The 20,481-nt window shown below is 42.9% G+C and overlaps 2 protein-coding genes across 3 annotated transcripts in view; both read right to left on the minus strand.

The window, feature by feature from the left end:
• LOC119912223 overlaps positions 1 to 20,481 on the minus strand; it is a 359,916-nt gene that overhangs the window by 193,454 nt on the left and 145,981 nt on the right. The window lies entirely within an intron of this gene.
• On the minus strand, positions 1,208 to 19,101 carry LOC119912230 (C-type mannose receptor 2-like). 2 transcript variants are annotated; one of them, XM_038731327.1, is made up of 10 exons: positions 18,954 to 19,101; positions 18,773 to 18,815; positions 15,429 to 15,599; positions 15,027 to 15,224; positions 14,832 to 14,931; positions 14,161 to 14,396; positions 13,605 to 13,862; positions 8,094 to 8,099; positions 6,138 to 6,217; positions 1,208 to 4,736 (listed from the first exon to the last, which is right to left on the minus strand). In XM_038731327.1, exons 2-10 carry the CDS (start codon positions 18,804 to 18,806, stop codon positions 4,713 to 4,715), a joined length of 1,107 nt encoding a protein of 368 aa, XP_038587255.1. In that variant the 5' UTR covers positions 18,807 to 18,815; positions 18,954 to 19,101; the 3' UTR covers positions 1,208 to 4,712. The 2 variants fall into 2 exon arrangements, with proteins under 2 accessions (XP_038587255.1, XP_038587254.1); XM_038731326.1 differs by lacking the exon at positions 1,208 to 4,736 and adding an exon at positions 5,707 to 6,034.

Consider the following 20,481-nt stretch of genomic DNA (forward strand, 5'->3'; position numbering starts at 1 on the left):
TTTGTAATTGTGGCATACAGGACAACCAGCAATGTTTGGCTTGTAAACCATGTGAAACATTCATGTAAAAAAGCATGGGAGATTAACAACCCAGAATTATCATGGAGAGAAACATCAAAATCATATCACCATCTAAACTCCTCATTAAGCTACATTCTTTTCAGTACAGCTTTATTCACCTGTTGCTGTATTTTTGTAAAGAAATAGACTATAGCAGGCTACAGTGGATAGAAAAAGTCTACACACCACTGTTAAAATGCCAGGTTCTTATGATGTTTTTTGCCAATCTTTTGTCAGCCATTGTATTTTACTTCAGACAATCTTGATTAACTTTAGCACATAAAAAGTGCACTCATGTGCTGCAGTGCTCACAGGTAATGGAAGTGCAATTTTGCAAAGATTAAATGGCTCAAGGAAGACAGTGAGGTCTATTAAACTGGTTGGTGTTTCCAAGCCACTAGTTTGCTTCCTATCAAGAACACGCTTTGGCTGAGGGATTTCATATTCTAGATGATCAGTGCTGCGGTCGTAACGCAAGGCAAGTGGAAACAGTTTTCTTACAAAATGTGGGACTGCTGGGATTTAAGGCTTGTATCCCTTGCATATGACGTATGATCAGCGGAGGGCATGCCTAGGACACAGAGAGGGGGAGCAGTGCAGTCAAAAACAATAATAGTTAAATTAAAATCCACTGAAAAGTTGGAAAGCAATGAGAAAAGAGAGACATCCAATACAGTGAAATAAAAGTGATAAAAATCTACCAAAAGCTGAAAGGATGGAAAGCGGTGGTCATGGTGCCAGCTGAGGCTACGACTTTTCCAGCTCCACATCAGCAGAAAAGAGAGCCAAGAGAGTATGTGATGCCAAGAAACAGAGCTATAAAAGGAGTTGAAAGTCAGTTGTTACATGGTTTCATGTCAACTCGGGTCTCTGTTCTGTTAACAGAATGGGGCTCTATTTTGCATCGATCTCTGACCATCTCCATTGGTATTCTACTTGGTGTCTATTTCTGTTGATAATAAAAATCTTGGTAAAAGTTCAAGCTTTCTTATCTGGCCCATTTCTTGAATTTTTTACACAAAATTATTTGTCGAGCTGTGCCAGGAGAGTTGAACAGGGGCCAAAGGACCTTGACCAAGGACAGACAACCTGTATCTCAGAGACACATGCGAGCACTTAAAAAGGTAAGCAGAAATTTTTTTACTAAAATTTATGCATAATAGTGTGTCTGAGTACAGGATTCTCTGCCCAGGTGAAGTTTATGAAAGCTTCCTCACCCTTGAACCTAGTTAAAGTACAAAAATAAATTGTTAAAAGTTGAACCGAATTTGCTAAAAATGAACTAAATTCACTAAAAAAGAGAAAACAAAGTTGTACACAAATTAAGAACCACTGGTGCGTCAGAGATGGGTGCAAACGTATGATTGATGTAGGCAGGAGCTGCGTATGAGTGTGACTAGTGTTTGTGCTAAATGTTTGTTAGGGGGGGAGGACAGCAGGCAGAGAGAGGAAAAAAGAGAGCAGTTCAGCCCTAACTTTAGCTGATCCAAAAGTTATATGACAGTTGTGTGATCTGTTGAGCCTTTATAATATAACAACTGGATAAGGAGGAAAAGTTCATTTGAAACAGCCTACTAAAGTACTATGATAATAAAGGAAATTTAGTTCAGAATAACAGGCTGAAGACACTTTTTGGTCGGAGTGAACTTATAAAGATATGACATCTAATAAAGTTTGCTAATGTATTGAAACATAGAAGTACAGGAGATAGGCAGCAATGTGAGGTATTATCTATGAAGGATTTACGTTAGAGAAGGGATTGAGAGCCATCAATTTTGTTTTAGATGTGAGAAAATTAATTTGATATTTGAATAGTTTTTAGTTTCTCAAGTATGGATTCAGTCACTGAAGTTAGTTATTTTTTAGTAAGATCTGCTTTGATTATTTTTTAGTTGAATAGCTCCTTGAGATTAAACACAACATTTTTCAATGAATTGTCCCTAGATGAAGAAACGCATATACGGCAAGTGGAAGGAAGATATAAGTATGTTTGAAGGGCCAGTACAGGCAAAAGAATTAGGGTCTTTAAAGGGGGGAAAGAAAGGAGAGATGGAAAAAGAGAAGCTATATTAGATAAGGAAGAGACCAGCGCTAGATTTGAATAGAAAAAAAAACAACAACTCCCAAACAAAGAAGTGAAAAGTTAAAACAGATGGCAGAAAGACAAAAGTCTGCCCATAAACCAAGGCACCTGCAGAGCACAACATACCCAGAGATGACTAACGTACAACAGCGAGACAGAGCTACACTGGACACGATGACAGCTCTGGAGTTTCATGCTAGAGGAAGAAGGCGAGAGAGCAGCTTGAAAATGGACACAGCAGAATCTGTCTGTGAGGAAGAGAGGGAGGGCCAGAAACGAGCAGTGATACAGAGAGGCGTGCCAACCTGCTTCACCACAGGCCCAACCCCACCTCCACTGACGTAAGTGTCTTTCCAGTGCTGAGGAAGCAGCCAGTCAGACCACACCTACCATCTACAGTTGAATCATAAAGAAGAAAACATCACCTTAAAGACTGTGAACCTAACAGCACAGAGTTTAAAAGGTCAAGAAGGCTTCACAGGGAAATGAACTCCAGCCAAAATGCTCTCACATGAGACCAAGTGCTGACAGAGACATCACCAAGGAAGAGCTCTCTGTCTCAGCATGATCAACATCACAAATCGTCAGACTGTCAGAGGCCATGAAAACTGTAACATTTTCTGAAAAAGAACTGTTTGAAGACTGACCCCAAAAGAGTTTGGGTGGTGGAGTGTTGATAATTTGTAGTAGAAGAAAAATTAGAAAGACGGGGGAAGAAAAAAGAAAATAGGGACTGACGTTAAATCCAAAGAAAAGAAAGACAGAGTAAGTTTAGTTCAGGATTTATAAAATATCTAGATATGTCTTTAATAATTGATTAATTAACACAAGTACACTGAGTTCATAAATCTGCTGTCCTACGCTCCTCCAACAACCACCTGTTACTAAATTTCAGGGAATTTCAAAGGGATCAGAACATCAAGGAATGTTCATTCTACATTTTGCAAAAGCGTTCTTCGTGTTTTTAAACAGAGTTTTAGAAAAAGGGGATCAAGTGTGATTATTTTTATATTATAACTGTTAGAGATCACTGTCTGCTCTGGGTTTGTGCAGAGGAACAGCCAGCGCAGAACTCCTCGCTGTTAGGCAACCTTTCAGGCTTGATTTTAAAGATGCCGAAAGTCTCACTGAAGCCTTTATAAATCAATTCCAGCAGCGCATTGCTAACGTATGCTTAAATGTGATGATTGTGAGTATTAAATCATGATTGACCTTTGTCATGTATTCCACAGGAACAACCAAGCAACTGTAATGATAACCTAATAGACACGTGTTGTGTTGAACACCTGTGTTAATTTATGTTTTCTTTCTGTTTTTGTAGGTTATTAGTAAACTAGTTTGAAGTATGGAAGAATTTTAGTACCAATGAATGATGGAGTGCTATTTCAAGATTTCAATACACAGATATACAGGGGGTTAGAAGGGTTAGAAGAATTAAATCGCAAGCAAATAGAATATCTAGTAAGAAAAATCATGTTGAAAAAGATAGATATTTTCCTCATAAATAGAGACAATAGCTAAAGTTTCCTCCACCCTCCTCCTCTTCCTCTCCTTCCATCGCTGGAGCTCTCGTGCTGCTCTCAGCTGAAGTTTTGGCTTTCGAGTACTTCTGACTCTCATGAAAGGACTAAAAATTAATAACTTAAGTGACCCTCCAAAGGAGCTTGTTTTAGGTGGTTGAGTTTTTTACTCTACTAATCTACTATATTCACATGATAGTTAGGCTGTACAAACAAAGTTCATTTAGCCTACTATAAAACTGCATAATAAAACATGCTAAATTAAAGAGACAACATGGCAGTAAAATTAGATAAATAAAGCTATAACTCAGAATTAAACAGTAACCCGAACAGTAATAATATAGTGTATTATTAGCCCACTATATTATAGCACAGAGAGAACCTAACTAGAAAGTAATCCGATTACTGCGTTTCACACAGAGTAACCTGAAATCACGAACGTAATCTGAGTACTACGTTTTACACAGTGTAACCTGATAACTAGAGAGTAATCTGATTACTGTGTTTCACACAGAGAACCTAATAATTAGAGAGTAATCTGATTACTACGTTTCACACAGAGTAACCTTCTGGCTAGAGAGTAATCAGATTACTATGTTTAACAGTGTAACCTCTTAATTAGAGAGTAATCTGATTACTATATTTCAAAGCGAGAACCTAATAACCAGAGAGTAATCTGATTACTACGTTTCACGCAGAGTAACCTAATAACTAGAGAGTTATCTAATTACTGTTTCACAGAGAGAACCTAATAACAGAGAGTAATCTGATTACTATGTTTTACACTGAGTAACCTGATGACTAGAGAGTAATCTGATTACTGTGTTTCACAGTATAAACTTAATTAGAGAGTAATCTGATTACTTACTACTCTTAAACAAGATCAAAACTGTGGCCTCTTGGGAGAGAAGGAAGATGCCAAGACGCCCGCGCTGGTCGCCGCCATCTTATCCACTTAAATAGCAAGCCTTAAGGGAGCAGCCAATCATCTGCCACCAGCTGGAACTGCAGCCACCAATCCCCCGCCGAGCAAAGACTTAATCCACCAATCACACTGATGTTATGGTACACACCTATTTACATAAAAAAGACAGGACAGGAAGTAGAACAGGTGTCATTAAACACTGAACATAAACTTCAATGTACATGATCAGATCTGTACTAAACTTTGCATGCTTGATAAAAGTCCCACCCTGAACACACAAAGATGCCAATAATCACTCAAAGTCATAGTACCACCTACTGGCAACAGCAAGTAAGCCCTTTGTCATCTGATTTACATGTCATTTTCACAGCATGGTCCACACTTAAATTACTAGTACAGAGCATATAATTAGCGGGGACCACCCTGGGCACACAGGAAGTGAACTAGTTAACTCCTTTGTAAACACTCCAAAACGCGTAATAAATCAGAGAAGAGTCTTCCAACCTCTGGACACAGTGTCGTAAATCATGAAAGTTAGCATCCTGTGAAATATAAAATAATTTTGTTGGTTGTCTAATGACTCTGTAATTAAAAGTACTTCACTACTATCAGACCTCTTGTATGGCTGACAAAACTAAAAATATCACATTTGTTTTGCTTATTGTTACTTTACCTGAATATTTGCGCTTCACTTTGCTGAATGATGTATGTGCAGAGTTTCCATTCATCTTCTGTAAACGTTTCCCTGCTTTCACCTTAAATCTGAGTTTAAAATGTGGTCGTGTGAACAGGATTTTGTGAATGCAGTGGATAAGACACATGCCTTGGTGTGAGAGTCCTGTGATCAATTCCCACTGTGACACATCCACCAATGTGGATGACACTTAACCACTAGTTGTTCCGGAGGCGTGCGACCTCTGACATAAATAGCAATTGTAAGTCGCTTTGTATAAAAGCGTCAGCTAAATGTATAAATGTAAATGAAAGCCAATTTAGGTCCAATATGCAGTTAAGTAGGATCATTCTTGTGTCCAGTAGTTAAACTTTACGAATGAAAAACATTTGCATATTCAAGGATTCTGAATTTTTACATGTGAGAGAAAGAGTAGATTTTTTAGAAAGTAATTGAACTTTATTTGTAGGAAAAACACATAAAAAATAAAAAATCCTCATAACAGTGGACGTATAAAGTAATAGTACTAGTATAAGTAAATGCAAAACAGAAAAATGAAGTCAAACTACATTTTACTGTAATCAAAAATGTCTTTCCTATCATCACTTTTTTTTCCATTTGCATCAAGGAAAGCAAAATGTGAAAAGTCTATATAACTTGAAAAATGTTTTTGTATTGCAGACCCATTCTCCTTCAGTTCATCTTGTCTTTTTCCTTATCTCACGTCGCAACACTTTGAAGGACAACTGTGGCCACAATATATATCGTCTGGCCTTTATTTTAAAAAAGACAACAGATAAAACAGTGTTAATGCTGAACAAAAAAATTTGATGTAGATTATTTGAATTAAAAGTGAATACAAACAGTTAGTCTCACCTCCTCCAACAGGCTCTGCAGGTCCGAGTCTGACAGCTGAGTCAGTGACTCTAATTCTATGTTCATAACAAGAACATAATCTGTTGACATAAATAAAACATGTTACATAAATTGAAACACATGAAAATTGATTCCATTTATATAGCAAAGTATTCAACATCATTTGAAGTATAATAACTATAAATACTGTCTTTGCATCAGCTTATTCTTAGTTATTATATTTAATATATACAAAAATCCATACAAAATTGACGAAACACATTTATGAAACACATCAAATGTTTTCACCAAAAAAGTCACATGTATTTTCTGTACACAATACCACTTTGAAAACTTGTGAAATCATGTGTTTATAAAACTGTACAGTAGTGTTTACAATAATTTATTCTGTGGTTTTATATAAACCGACTGGTTTCTGTTATAGATACAGCTGAAGTAAACACATAGGGCCGGATTTACAAACATCCCGAAAAAAGGGCATGATTTACAAAAGTGCAAGAAAGCGCCTGTTGTTCATTTAGAACTTTTGCCTTAATGAATATGCAATTTGGGGGCGTAACATGCAAATACATTTATTTACTACACGCAATGTGATCTACCAAGTCTAATTATACGTATTTAATACGTTTGAAAGGAAGGTGCAAGCAAACCACCAAGTGTTGCGCAGAGATGGCTGCTGTTATTGCTCCCAGAAGGAGACACAGCCGTAATTAAAGAAAACGTAGAGAAATTAACAATATTAGATAATATTATTCCACATCCAATGTATTGAAATACAATTATTTTATCTTATTTATTTAATGACCTATATGAATAGAATATTTATTGTATTTTCCTTTAGCTTTGGCAATACTGTTGTATTAACATCATGCCAATAAAGCAAATATCGTTTTTGCCTAACTTCTTTTCTCCGTGAGATGGAAGAATTTAGAAAGTTTAGTGGCGCTGCGGAGAGCCCCCAGCTGCAGTAGTGCATGGATCACCCGTAAAATTCATCCAGCCAGAGGGAACGATCACCAGCGGTTCACATCGCGCCGGTGGTATAGCGACACAACCCATTGTAGGTATCGGAGAGGGATTGGGGGCGTTGGGGCGTACAGGGCCAGGAACAGGAGATCGTGGAGCGACTGGGCACGGTGCGGACGGTCGGTGATTGTTCCCTCTGGCTGGATGAAGCACGATCTGCTGGCATTTCCTCGCCTCTGGGTCATTCCAGCACACTGTATCTGTTTCTGCTAAAGTAGTGTATCTGCTTTGCCAAAGTAGTTCAGGTGTGCTGTCCCAAGTACTTAGTGCAGTCTCAGGCAGGATGGGCAGGTACATACTATTTCCACATACTCGGGACGCACTGAATGAAAAAAACCAAGGTTTTTATGCAGTGGCTGCTTTCCCTCTCGACTCTCGATGGCGGAAACCATTAAAATACTCAAACCCCTCATTTAAATACTGTCACCTCCACTGTGTTTGCTCCTGTTGTCATCTACGCAATAATTCTTAGTAAATCACCTATAACAGGTACTAAAATTGTACGTGCACTATTTAATGTTATATCACATTGCGTGTAGTAAATAACTGTATTTACATGTTACTCTCCCACTACTTTCACAATAACAATGAAAAGCCCCAAATTGCATATTCATTTAGGCAAAAGTACTAAATGAACAACAGGCGCTATCTTGCACTTTTGAAAGACGTCATACTGCGTGCACACCGTTAGTAGATCAGCTTACGTGTTAATTTGCTGGTGAGATCAAGTTTGCACACGTTTTTACTCACACAAACCTTTAGTAAATCAGGCCCATAGTAAATAATAAAAAACAAGTACAAGAAACATGAGATAAAAAGCTGTGATTAGGATATCATTTACAGTCAAGCTGATGAAAATACATTAATGAATTGGGCACTCAAGGCAAAGGCTCAGACCATGTAATGAATGAAACAAATGCAAATACTTACTAGGGCCTTTGGTTGTAGGACAAAGAGTCAGAGATGTTTTGGAAAGATGTTGTTTGTTTACATGGAAAGAAAAATATTTTAAGATGAATTGATTTGTTAAAATCTCTTGAAAATCAAACACTGCATTTGGATGATATATCATAACTTTTAAAATAAAATGAAACAAATTTTTATTTTATACAAAGAAGAAAATAATTATAAAAATGACAAGATAACTTTATGTTAACAGTGTCTTTTTAAAGGTGCTCAGAAAAAAATAGGGAAGAGCAAAAGACAACATGAACTTAATAACATAAAGAAGCAATATGAAAAATGTTTAAATGTAACAAGAAAAAACGTCTCGGGTTACGTATGTAACCCTGGTTCCCCGAGAAGGGGAACGAGAGACTGCGTCGGTTACGACACTATGGGAACGCCTCTAGGCGAAGCAGGTCTGAACGTGAATGAAATCACTCCAATCCTATTGGCCTGTTGCTACAACGGTAAGGTGTGACGGAATAACCGGAGGAGTATAAAGCACACCTGTACACACTCATCATTAGCTTAAACTATGAAGCAGGCGCTTCAGGCGGGGAGAGAGGTGCGGCGGACCGACGCAGTCTCTCGTTCCCCTTCTCGGGGAACCAGGGTTACATACGTAACCCGAGACGTTCCCCTTCGAGGGAACTCGAACTGCGTCGGTTACGACACTATGGGAACGAGATACCCACTAAACCGTGCCGAAAACCCCGCCTGCCCCTGTGTGCAATAAAGTGGCACTACTAAGAGGAGAGCGCACCAGTGCCAGGTGCCGAAGGAAGGTCAAGACTGTAAAACCGAATGAATGTGTGCGGAGTGGCCCAGCCAGCCGCTAAACAACATCCTGCAAGAGGCCCCGGAAAGGAGGGCTCGAGAGGCCGCCTTGCCTCTGGTAGAATGAGCCCTCACAGCCACAGGTGAAGGCAAACCGCGCACCTGATAGGCCAGGGAAATAGTCTGAACAATCCAGTTGCTAATAGTATGTTTGGATGCAGGGAGCCCGGCCCTGGGAGACCCAAAACACACTAGCAGCTGGTCAGCCTTCCTCCAACGGGAGGACCTCAGAGTGTAAATACTCAGTGCTCTGACAGGGCAGAGCAGATGAAGTCTCCCGTCCTCCGCCGTCACATGAGGTGGAGGATGAAATTCCTGCAGCACTGTGGACCCTGCCGCACAAGAAGGCACTTTAGGGATGTATCCTGAACGAGGGTGCAGGATAGCCCTAATATTCCCCGGGGCAAACTCCAGGCTTTGCGGGGAAACCGAAAGCGCTTGGAGCTCCCCCACCCTCCTCAGAGAGGTGATAGCAAGGAGAAAGGCCATCTTGAGGGTCAAGTGCTTAGCCTCAGCTGACTCCAGGGGTTTGAAGGGGGCCTCAGCCAACGCCCCAAGAACCACTGCCAGATCCCAAGTGGGAACCTTGGACCGAGTCGCAGGTCTCATCCTCCGGGCACCACGGAGGAAACGTACAACCAAGGGAAGTTTCCCCAAGAACCCCTCCCTCAGAGGGGTGTGGAAAGATGAAATATCTGCCACGTACACCTTGAGGGTGGAAGGGGAAAGACCAGCAGAGAACCGGTCCTGGAGGAACTCAAGTACCTGAACCACCGGGCAGGTAACAGGGTCCACCGACCGCTCCCTACACCAAGTGGAGAAAACACTCCACTTCAGGCCGTACATCCTCCGTGTGGACGGGGCCCTGGAGCTCAGGAGGGTCTCGACTGCTCCGGCTGTTAGACCCGCCTCTAGGTACTGTGCCCCCTCAGGGGCCAGACCCACAGTCGCCATATGGCGGGGCAAGGGTGAAGAACCCGGCCCTGCGCCTGGGACAGCAGGTCTCTCCTCAGAGGGACCCGCCACGGCGGGCCGTCCAGGAGCGACATGATGTCCGAGAACCACACCCGGGTTGGCCAGAACGGGGCTACGAGCAGTAGGCCGAGATAGTCCTGGCGGACCCGCTCCAGAACCCCGGGAGCAGAGCGACTGGGGGAAAAGCGTACAGACGTCCAGACCCAACGGGGCTGGAAGAATGAGAGAAACCATAGCGGGCAGTGCGTAGTCTCTTGAGACGCAAACAGATCCACGTCTATGGGGCTCGAACCCCTTCGGGGTGAAGTCTCCATTCCCCGGGCCTCAGCCCCTGCCTCAACAGCAGGTCTGCTCCCTGATTCTGCGTCCCCAGGAGATACATCGCCCTGAGCGATAGTAACCTCTGCTGGGACCACAGGAGGATCTGACGCGCCAGTCTGTCCAGAGGGCGCGAGCGCAGACCGCCCTGGTGATTCAGATAGGCCACCACCGCTGTGTTGTTCTCCTCGGAGCGAACCAGGACGTGGTGGCCTTGGAGATCGGGCAGGAAACTCCTTAGAGCCTGGAACACCGCCAACATCTCGAGACAGTTGATATGCCACTCGGATCGATGCACCTGCCAGGATCCCCTTGCAAAGCGGCCGTCCATGACCGCGCCCCAGCCCGTGAGGGAGGCGTCTGTCGAAAGAACCAGCCGGCGACAAGACCCTCCCAGCACGGGCCCCTGGGACAGGAACCAAGTTTCCTTCCAAACTGATAGGGAACGAAGATACTTGTGCGTAACCCAAACCAGACGGAGAGGATTCCCCTCGGGGAAAAACCCTTGTTCCTTAGCCACCACTGCAGGGGTCTCATGTGCAGCAGTCCAGATGGTATTACGCTGGACGCAGCCGCCAGGAGACCCAACACTCGTTGAAAGTGTTTCATAGTGATGGCGTGGCCTAACTTCACCCCTTTCACGGCAGCCAATATGGTGTCGACACGTGCCGGAGACAATTGTGCCCGCATCGTTGTCGAATCCCATGCAACCCCTAGGAACGTAGCCCGTTGGGTGGGCGCCAGCACGCTCTTCTTTGCGTTGAGCCTCAGCCCTAAACGCCGCAGACGAGCCAGAACGACATCTCGATGCCGAACTGCCAACTCTCGAGACTGGGCTAGGATGAGCCAGTCGTCGATGAAGTTGAAATCCGGATGCCCCGGAGCCTCAGCGGGGCCAGTGCTGCATCCATACACTTGGTGAATGTGCTAGGGGAAGTGCCAGGCCGAATGGAAGAACCCGATACTGGTAAGCCACACCCCCGAAGGCAAACCTCAGGAACTTCCTGTGAGAAGGACGGATGGAGACCTGGAAATAGGCGTCCTTTAGATCTATCGTGACGAACCAATCCTCAGATTGGATGTGCGTCACGGTGGCGGGGATGATGAGCATCTTTAACCTGAATCTCCTCAGAGACCGGTTAGAACCCGCAGATCCAAAATAGGGCACGCAGCCCTCCGTCCTTCTTGGGGACTATGAAGTACCGGCTGTAGAACCGGCGTCTCTGTCTGGGGGGGAGACACGTTCCACGGCCCCTTTCCTCAGCAGAGTACAAACTTCCTGTCCCAACACCGGACCTTGCTCCGGGCGGACCACAGTCCAAACCACCCCCTCTCTTCTGTTGAATTTGGAGGGCGGGTTTTGAACTGTAGTCGATACCCATCTATGGCAGTGCGCAGGACCCGCGGAGAAATGTTCGTCAGGCTCCGCCAAGCGTCTGCAAAGTCTGCCAACGGAACCAGCCCCTCGGGGCTGGTGGTCGGTGTCTCGTGTGATCTTCTGGTGGACCCCTGAAGCCCCAGAACGGCAGGGGGGAGCCGCCGAAGATCCACGGTGAGTGAGTCGGGATGCCGTCCGCCTGCAGACCCTCGGGGCAGGCAGTACGGCGCGGACTCGGTGGTGGCAGGTGCGTCCTGAACGTGTAAACGGCGGGATAACATCACCTGTTGCCACGGCGGAGGGGACCTCGGTCGGCCTCCGGGGGGGGGGGGGGGGGGGGGGTGCGGGAGGGGAGAAAGACTCCCCTACCCCGGTCTTCCCTGAGCTCCGTCGGGACTGGATGACGGTCCTCAGATCGCGTCTCTCAGACGGCTGAGGGTGAGAGCGCCGTCTCGCTGCCCCAGCTCCTCGTGGGGCCCCCGAGAAGCGACACTCTGCTTCCCTCCTCTCCGTAGGAGCTCATAGAGGGAAGGGACCTACGCCTGGCAGCCTCAGCTGCCTTGGGTCCAGACCGGCGAGGGAGGTACTGGCGGAACGCTTCGCACTGCGTCTAACGCTTCGTGGTTCTGCGAAGCTCCGCCAGATCTTCCTCGGAGGGACCCCCCCTCTGAACCATCTCCTGTAGCAGGTTGGCTTGGTAGGCTTGAAGCACCGTGGTGTGCAAGCTCGCACCTGCCTGGCCCGCTGCCATGTACGCCTTCCCCACAAGCGTGGATGTGGTGCGACATGGTTTGGATGGTAATGCCGGCTTCTCCAGGGAGGACGCAAGTCGAGGGGAGAGATAGCTCGCAAGCTCATCCTCCACCCGAGGCATCCTCCCATAACCACGGTCCCTAACCCCCATCACATTACTGTAGTTCAGTGATCGGGGTGTGGAAAGCCGTGTAGAGAAGGGTCTGCCCCATGATTTACTCAGTTCATCATGTAAATCAGGAAAGAATGGCAGAGACCGGCATGGAGGTGGCGTGTGGTGCTTAAGAAACCTTTCATCAAGCTACCACTAGCCTGTGGTGTCTGCTCCTCCCGTGGCCAGTTGATGTTGAGCTTAGCCACGGCTCTAGTCACCACCTCCAGCAGCACGTCATAGTCGGGCGCGGCCAGATGACGCCGCCCCGACACCCGGAAGTCATCGTCCACTGCGCTGAGCACGTCCGCCTCCTCGGAGTAGGATTGCTGCAGCGTCTCCGGATCCAAAACCGCGAGCGGGAGAAGCCGAGAACGGGCTCCCGAACGAGGAAAGGAAGCGTCGGAGCCAGCGGATGAAGGTCAGCCTCAGCTGTCCTGAAATCCTCCGACAGATCACGCTGTGAACCCATGAGTGAAGCCGCCGGGCCGCCTCAGCGGCCGCAGGGCCCACGCCACGGGGAAAACACATCCGGCCATCCTCGGAAAAGAGAGCCATGCGGGACCTCAGTACCCGCACGGAAAGGGCTTCGCAACGGGCGCAGGCAGCCCCCTCGAGAGCTGCCCGTGCGTGCTCCATCCCCAAACATGAGACACACATCTCATGAGAATCTCCATCCGTGATGTACCGAGGGCAAGAAAAAACACACCTTCTGTACATCTGGTTGCCGGACATGCTGGTAGACTTCTTCTTCAGGTAAGACATACTGCTTGTAGGACTGGAGCTTTCTTCAAACAACATACAGAGCGCCTGCTGAATAAAAAAAGCTAATGATGAGTGTGTACAGGTGTGCTTTATACTCCTCCGGTTATTCCGTCACACCTTACCGTTCTAGCAACAGGCCAATAGGATTGGAGTCATTTCATTCACGTTCAGACCTGCTTCGCCTAGAGGCGTTCCCATAGTGTTGTAACAGACACAGTTCGAGTTCCCTCGAAGGGGAACTGCTATTGCTGGTAAGTTCTATTAACTGTCCAGTAGATTCCCAAGTTGCAAGAAGAAAATGTTATGTCAAACATCTTACCAGTAAATGCAGTAATGCTCACTCCGCTGCTTCTGATGTTCTCAAACACAGAGTAGAGAGTGAATGTGTATTCAGTTGCAGCAGTGAGAGATGAGACTGTGTAAGTTACTGGTCCATCTCCATCTGGTGCAGTGATGTTGATCTCTGCATCATTAAACTGGAGAATAAAGCTGATGTTGTTGTTCACTTTATTCCACTGCAGAGTGATGCTGGTCTCATCTTGTGCTATTGATCTGAAGCTTTCTGCGTTTGGAGGAACTGAGACAGAATATTGATGTTAAACATTCACTTTACAGACAAGAAAAGTAATATCTTTAGGAATGTCATTTTTAAATACTGTGCTTCTTACAACCTGATCACTAGATTTCCACATGTTCACAGGTTTATCTGCTGTATATAACCTTCTAAACAGCATTTAGCAGAAGAACGTTAAAAATACAGATCATTCTTGTTTCTGCTTTAACAGACTTGCCCATGTGCACAAATCTAAACGTAAACTGCCTAAATGCAACAATGACTCTTTATACAGTATGTGAGCAGAAATAAAATGCATTACTTGTTGAGTAACAGATGAACGGGAAAGTGAGGGAGCAGTTATCATCTGACCACAGTCCTGAGTTATTGAACGCTGTGGTGACACACTGCTCTGTGCTGTCTGTTTGCCCATAGGCCCAGTTTTGAAACAGAGACGTGCTCCCATCAGACCACAGTCGTTCCCAGTGCAGACCGATCCACAATAAGTAAACATCTACCAGTTTTGAGATGATGTCATTTTCTGCCTGATTTCGTATGCTGTGGGAGAAACAGTAGCATATACACATCAAGGGTGAGTTGAGTATATCTGAAGAGGTAAAACATAACAGACAAAAGAAAATCAGACAATGCAGTGCATTGTTAGTGATTGTTGGGAAATATAATATTGAAGCTTATGTGATCATTTTAGAATTTGGTAATGTGTTCTACCACCTGACAACGTAGCTGTTAATTAACATCTTAAAATCACCTATCGTTGTGATACTTCTATTACCAATACTGTCTAGTCATCACAATGTTCATCATCATCATTCTACGTGACTCAGCCCCAAGTGCCTTACAGTCATAAAAACGATTCAAATCATCTGTCAACAAGCTGAATTTCATCAACAGAACATACAGCAGTTCTTAAGTAGTTGTTTCAGTACTGTATTATTTTGTATGTGTTGGAGTCTTCATCAGTGCACACTGTACCTGGCTAGATCGACGTAATTCTCCCTGCAGTAGCTCTGAGCTTCGATCCAGTTCAAAAGTTTGTCAATCTTTACAAAGGATGATGTGTCATTTACTGAACCTGGAAATATATTAATAAAGATAAGTTATTAACAATGTGCTATGCAGAAGATCTATTTAGCCCTTTTTTCATTTTTACGATATAAGAAAACTCACCGTTGTAGCACACAAAGGGTTGAATGTTGTTGCAATTTATGTTATACCAAACGTTGATTCCAATCCCCACACATTCCTGTCCATTTACGGGATGTCCAGCAGCCCAGTTTCTAAACCCAGTATCTGCTTCACCATAGAAGCTGTTGTCACTCAGAGACCATCTCCAGTCTTTATTATAGAGGCCTATCCAAGCCTTGCCTGTTAAAAACAGATTTTTTTTATTTAACACCTGAAATTTGCTGGTGAATTAATTTAAAATGTAAATTACTTCATTGACCACCCCTTAAATTATGTGTCTCCTCTATTTTTCATTGAGGGCTTTTGTTGCCTGGCTATTGTGTACATACATATGATTATACATACTGTATGTTTATTTATATGTTTCCAATATTGAGAACTTGCCTCTGTAGCTCGGTGTGGTGCGGAGTACGGTACTGACGTCAGATATGGTTTCTATGGTGGCCAGGTCAGTGTAGACCTGTCTGCAGAAGCTCTGAGCTTCAGTCCAGTTCAGTGGCGTATTCACAAAGTAGTATTGACGAGTTTGCTCAGAGGCAACATTGACCAGTGCTCCTGAAACAAAGCATGGTTAGTTTTTTATAACTTAATTATTTTATAAAGCATTTTAGACTCTTTCTCAGTGAACATTAAGAGGCACTATGCATCAGCCATCCTGTGGGACTTTACAATACCTTTTCTTTGTTGGTAAGATTTTTGTATGCTATGTAGAACACAGCCAGATTCCCTTTTGTTTCATTCATGTCGAGGAGGTGAGTTCATACCAAAAGCAGAAACTGCCTGTCTGAAAAGGCCTTCAACCCACAACTCAAAGGAAGGGGGTTTTATTGCTGTGAAGAAATCACACACAGACAAACTAATCCTCCTATGGATCACAGTGACTTGCCTTGCCATTCAAGACTATTTATTATTAAGTACCAGCTTTAACAGATTCCAGGTAAGAACTGACTATCTAACCTTCCCATGAACTGGAGGTTTATCAAGACAGTTGGAATAACAAAACCACTTTGGGAGTGGTGAAGAAGCATAAACTGGTGTCTCCAAAATGGGTCTCCCACACACTCCAACCAAATGATACATGCTCCGCTACTCCGCAGCCGTGATCATAAAACTCAAAATGCATTTTGCTTTAAGAAACTAACCCCAGTCTCTTCTCTTCCACAGCCCCCAAATCTATTGTGAAAAAAATATAATGGTGTTGCTTCTGATCCACGTTTCATATCTGTAATGTAAAAAATATGCTTGCTATGACATGACACGCAATTATGAAATGATAAGGCTGCTAAAATTCTCTTCATGGAGTCACAGCGCTCTCCAGAGGACAAAGGAAAGTATGACCCTTCACATAATCAGAGCTTATTTCTCTTTATGTCACTAAGATGACACTCCTTCTAAACTGGTGGTTTGTTCAGTTAGCCCTTCTTTTAAAGAGGTTATTTTATGCTTTTTGGCCTTTGTTGTGTGTGTAATAGGTTTGCAAAGTGAAAAAGCCCAAATCGTTTAACGATTTAAAAGAATCTCCCATCTCCCACAAAAAACTCTGCTCTGAACTCCTTGAAAACAGCTTGTTTGTAGTCCAGCCTTTTCCTCCCATGTGCTGTGATATCACAGCGAAATATGCATTATAATACTCGCCAAGCAGACACACCCTCAAAAACACCGGTGGAAAAACACTGAGCTGCAGCACACTTCTCCTCTCCCTTGCAAACACTAGTTACCCTCCAGGCAGTGAATGGACATAAAGTTGTTACTGTGATGTAGAGACAGAGCTCAGTTAAAACTTTATGGATGAAAGAGACTTTTGTTACAGAATAATAACTCACCACTCTGAAACTCTTGCCATGTTGCCAAGCTGGTAAGGGGATATACAGCTGAACCAAAGCCTTGTTTACCTGCTTCTCACTGATCTGCCCATCTCTGCTTCTGATTGGTTAGTAGTCCTAAACGACATACTGCGCATGTGCAACTCCCAACAAAGATAATTTAGAAGTGAGATGCTTCACTCCGTAGCTAAAACGGAGTGTTCAACACACAGGGTGAAAAGAGGAGCTGCAGCAATGTGCAGTACGACAAAAATATGGTGTTTTTTGAAAATGAAACCATGTAAACCTGTTCTGGTACAACCCCTAAATAAAATGATGAGCATAAAATTACCACTTTAAGTAACTGTTCCATCTGAGCGGCTAAATAGTTAATAATAATAATAATAATAATAATAATAGAAACATCCCACAATTACTTTAGTTTGTCATGTTTTGATTAGCTTAATATTATCGTGTTTTATCAGTAGAAGTTTTGTTAAATCTAATTATTATAAACTGCTTCAATACCTGATTGTCTTTTGTTTCATATTATCGTTTTACAAATGTGTATTAATTACCTAATTTCTTGTTCCCGCTATTTTGGCATTATGATTATGAATTGTTTAATATTTAGAATAGGCCTATGTGTTTTCCTTGATCCGAATTAATTGTGTATTCACTTTTTAAGATCTTTAAGAAGTTAGTTTAGAGACTTTTGGTGAGGTGAGAAACCAGCATGGCCGCAGAGCTGTTCGCTCTCCTGGGCCGAGCTACTCTATCCACCTGCAGTAGCCGGAAAACTGATGATGCTGAAATAGTTTCAGAGTCTCGTGAGAAAGCATGTCACAGGAGCAGAAGAACCAGATGGAGGACAAGATGAATGCACAAGGCAAATTCCCCAGGCTATTCTTTTGAATCTACCTTAGCAACGATTATATTTACGAGGTCTCTCGAACCTCATGTTTTGTGGTATCTTAACATTTTATATATTTTTTGTTTTGTTTCAAGTTATTATCTCGTTCAACTTACGTATATTTTGAGTAGCAAAGCAACGAATTGTTTCCTTTGAAATCTTATTTTGTTTTGTATTGACTTTAAATTACCCCAAACAGTTTCATCAGACGAGCGCCCAGGCAGTAACAAAGCGGAAATCAGAAAATCAAAGCTGAGCAATTGACCAGAACTTGTCCTGCCGCCTAAAACTGTTCACAGTTTGCCTAAACACTGTTGCCAGATGCTACAAGTTACAAGCAAGAAGGACCGGATCAACCCACTGGCAAAGCAACCTGTTTCTGCTATCTGTCTTGCTGTGTGCCGAGTGTCCCAAGAAGGCTGTGAATGCACTCAACCCAACCGCCCGCTATGGGCCTTAGAATAAGTAAGTACATTAAGAGACTTCAAAGTAGCAGCTGATCCACCAGAGCAGCTTAGAGTGCCGATTGTAAATTTCATTTTGCAAAATTTCTTTTGCTTAGATGTCCTTTTCTGTGAAAGGAGCCAAGTCTTGGAACTTGCAACCTAAACACATGAAAACTGCTGCAAACTTCACCACTGCCTGCCCCAGTAAATTGGTGTTCACTGTTTACCATTAAAAAAAGAACCAGTTCAACTACTAAAAGATATTAGATGATGCGTTTAGACTTGAGCGTCTAGAGCAGGACCACATGTTCATATATTTAATTAAAATATCATAGCCTGTGCAGAGAAAGGGTATCAAAGTGTTCACCCTGGATTTTTTCTCTTAATTCAAAAGATGTTGTTGTTGATTGGCCATAGATGTGGGATGGATGGGGGCAAAGAAGTGGAATCTTTTGGCTTGTCAGAAACTGGCTCGTCTGCTGTCCACCCTGACCGTGAGACAGGCATTATCAGAGCATGTTATCTAGCTCAAACAAACAGCAGAATTATCAAACAAGAGGCACCAACCTGTGAGCACAAAGATGATCAGACCATAATCCATGAGGTAGACCTTTGAACAAAAATATTAAATGCATTAAATGTGTAAACCAACTCTACTTACCTTTTATATAAGGTTAGATGTGGATAAGTGTCTAGATGACCAATAAATTTCCCTTCAGCATATGGTACAGTTATTTATTCTACTTACCAGTAGACTTCAGACGCCGCTGTCTGTCAGTTTCTGTAGTCTGCTTGTACGGAAGCTCAGTACTTATGTGCTGAAGTCCTTAGAAAATGGGGGGTGGTTAAGATTTAGAGAAGAGAAACAGGCTCTTGTATGAGAAAGATAGCCTTGCCTGCAGGGATCAGGAAGTAAAAGCTAAACTTGAAAGTTTACAGTCATCACATTTTCTATTGATGGACAGCTATGCAGATCTTGTCAAACCCGATCTGAGTGTGTCCCTCCCTTGTCTCACCCTACAGGGTACTATTATTATGATGTTTGTTACGGGTTGCTGACATGACAAACAAAATTAAACAACACAGTATGCAAACTTTCCTATTTATTAAGCAATATAAACAGGTTGCCCTTTCAATAATAATTCAAGTTACTCAGTTTTATGAGTGTGTGTGTGTGTGTGTCAGTGGTGGATGAAGTATTCAGATCCTTTACTTAAGTAAAAGTACTAATACCACACTGTAAAAATACAAGTAACAGTCCTGCATTTAAATTGTTACTAAAGTAAAATTATGAAAGTAAATCTGGAAATCTGGAAAATGTACTTAAAGAAGAAGAAGAAGAAGAAGATACTTTATTGTCGCATACACATAGCATACACAAATATTAAGTTCTGCTTTTCTGATGTCTCAAATACTTATGTCCTGCAATAAAATGCTAATTAATTATTTAAAATCATACAATGTGATTTTCTGGATTTTTGTTTTAGATTCCGTCTCTCACAGTTGAAGTGTACCTATGATAAAAATTACAGACCTCTACATGCTTTGTAAGTAGGAAAACCTGCAAAATCAGCAGTGTATCAAATACTTGTTCTCCCCACTGTACATGTTGCGATATTCATTCTCTGCATTTAACCCATCACTCAAGGGAGCAGTTGGCAGCCACTGTGCAGCATCCGAGGACACACTCCAGATATTTATCAGTGTCTGGTCAATGACACCGATCGGAGAACCTGACATGTGTTTTATAGCAGGGGTAACCCGAGCTCCCAGAGAAGACCCACGCAGACACGGGGAGAACACAGTGCTATCCACTGGACCAGCAAAGTAAAAGTAGTCGCTGCAGAAAAAAGTCCAGAGTGTTATCCTATCATGTAATATTATTACCATTATCCATTAATGTAAAAGGAGTGCAACTAATGATTAATTTCATTATGGATTAATCTGCTGATTATTTCCTCCATTATTGAATTTCTGAAATTAGTGAGAAATGGCGTCACAATTACGCAGAGCCCAAAATGACACCTTCACAATGCTTGCTTTGTCTAACAAGCAGTACAAACCTCAAAATAATTACCAATACATTTAAATAATTAAAAGGAAAAGCAGCAAATCTTCACAGTAGTGAAACCGTGAAATGATTTTACATTAAAAATGTCTATCAGTCAGTTAATTTCAATGTCAATTTAATAATCGTCTCAGCTGTACTACAAAATGTTGGGTAGTATAATTTATAACAAAATATATTTTATGAAGTCTTTATAAGTTTTGCGTGT

The sequence above is a fragment of the Micropterus salmoides genome, unplaced genomic scaffold (genome assembly GCF_014851395.1).
Source record: "Micropterus salmoides isolate LMB-PRFRI ecotype aquatic unplaced genomic scaffold, ASM1485139v1 Ms_hic_scaffold_2, whole genome shotgun sequence".
NCBI lineage: Eukaryota > Metazoa > Chordata > Actinopteri > Centrarchiformes > Centrarchidae > Micropterus > Micropterus salmoides.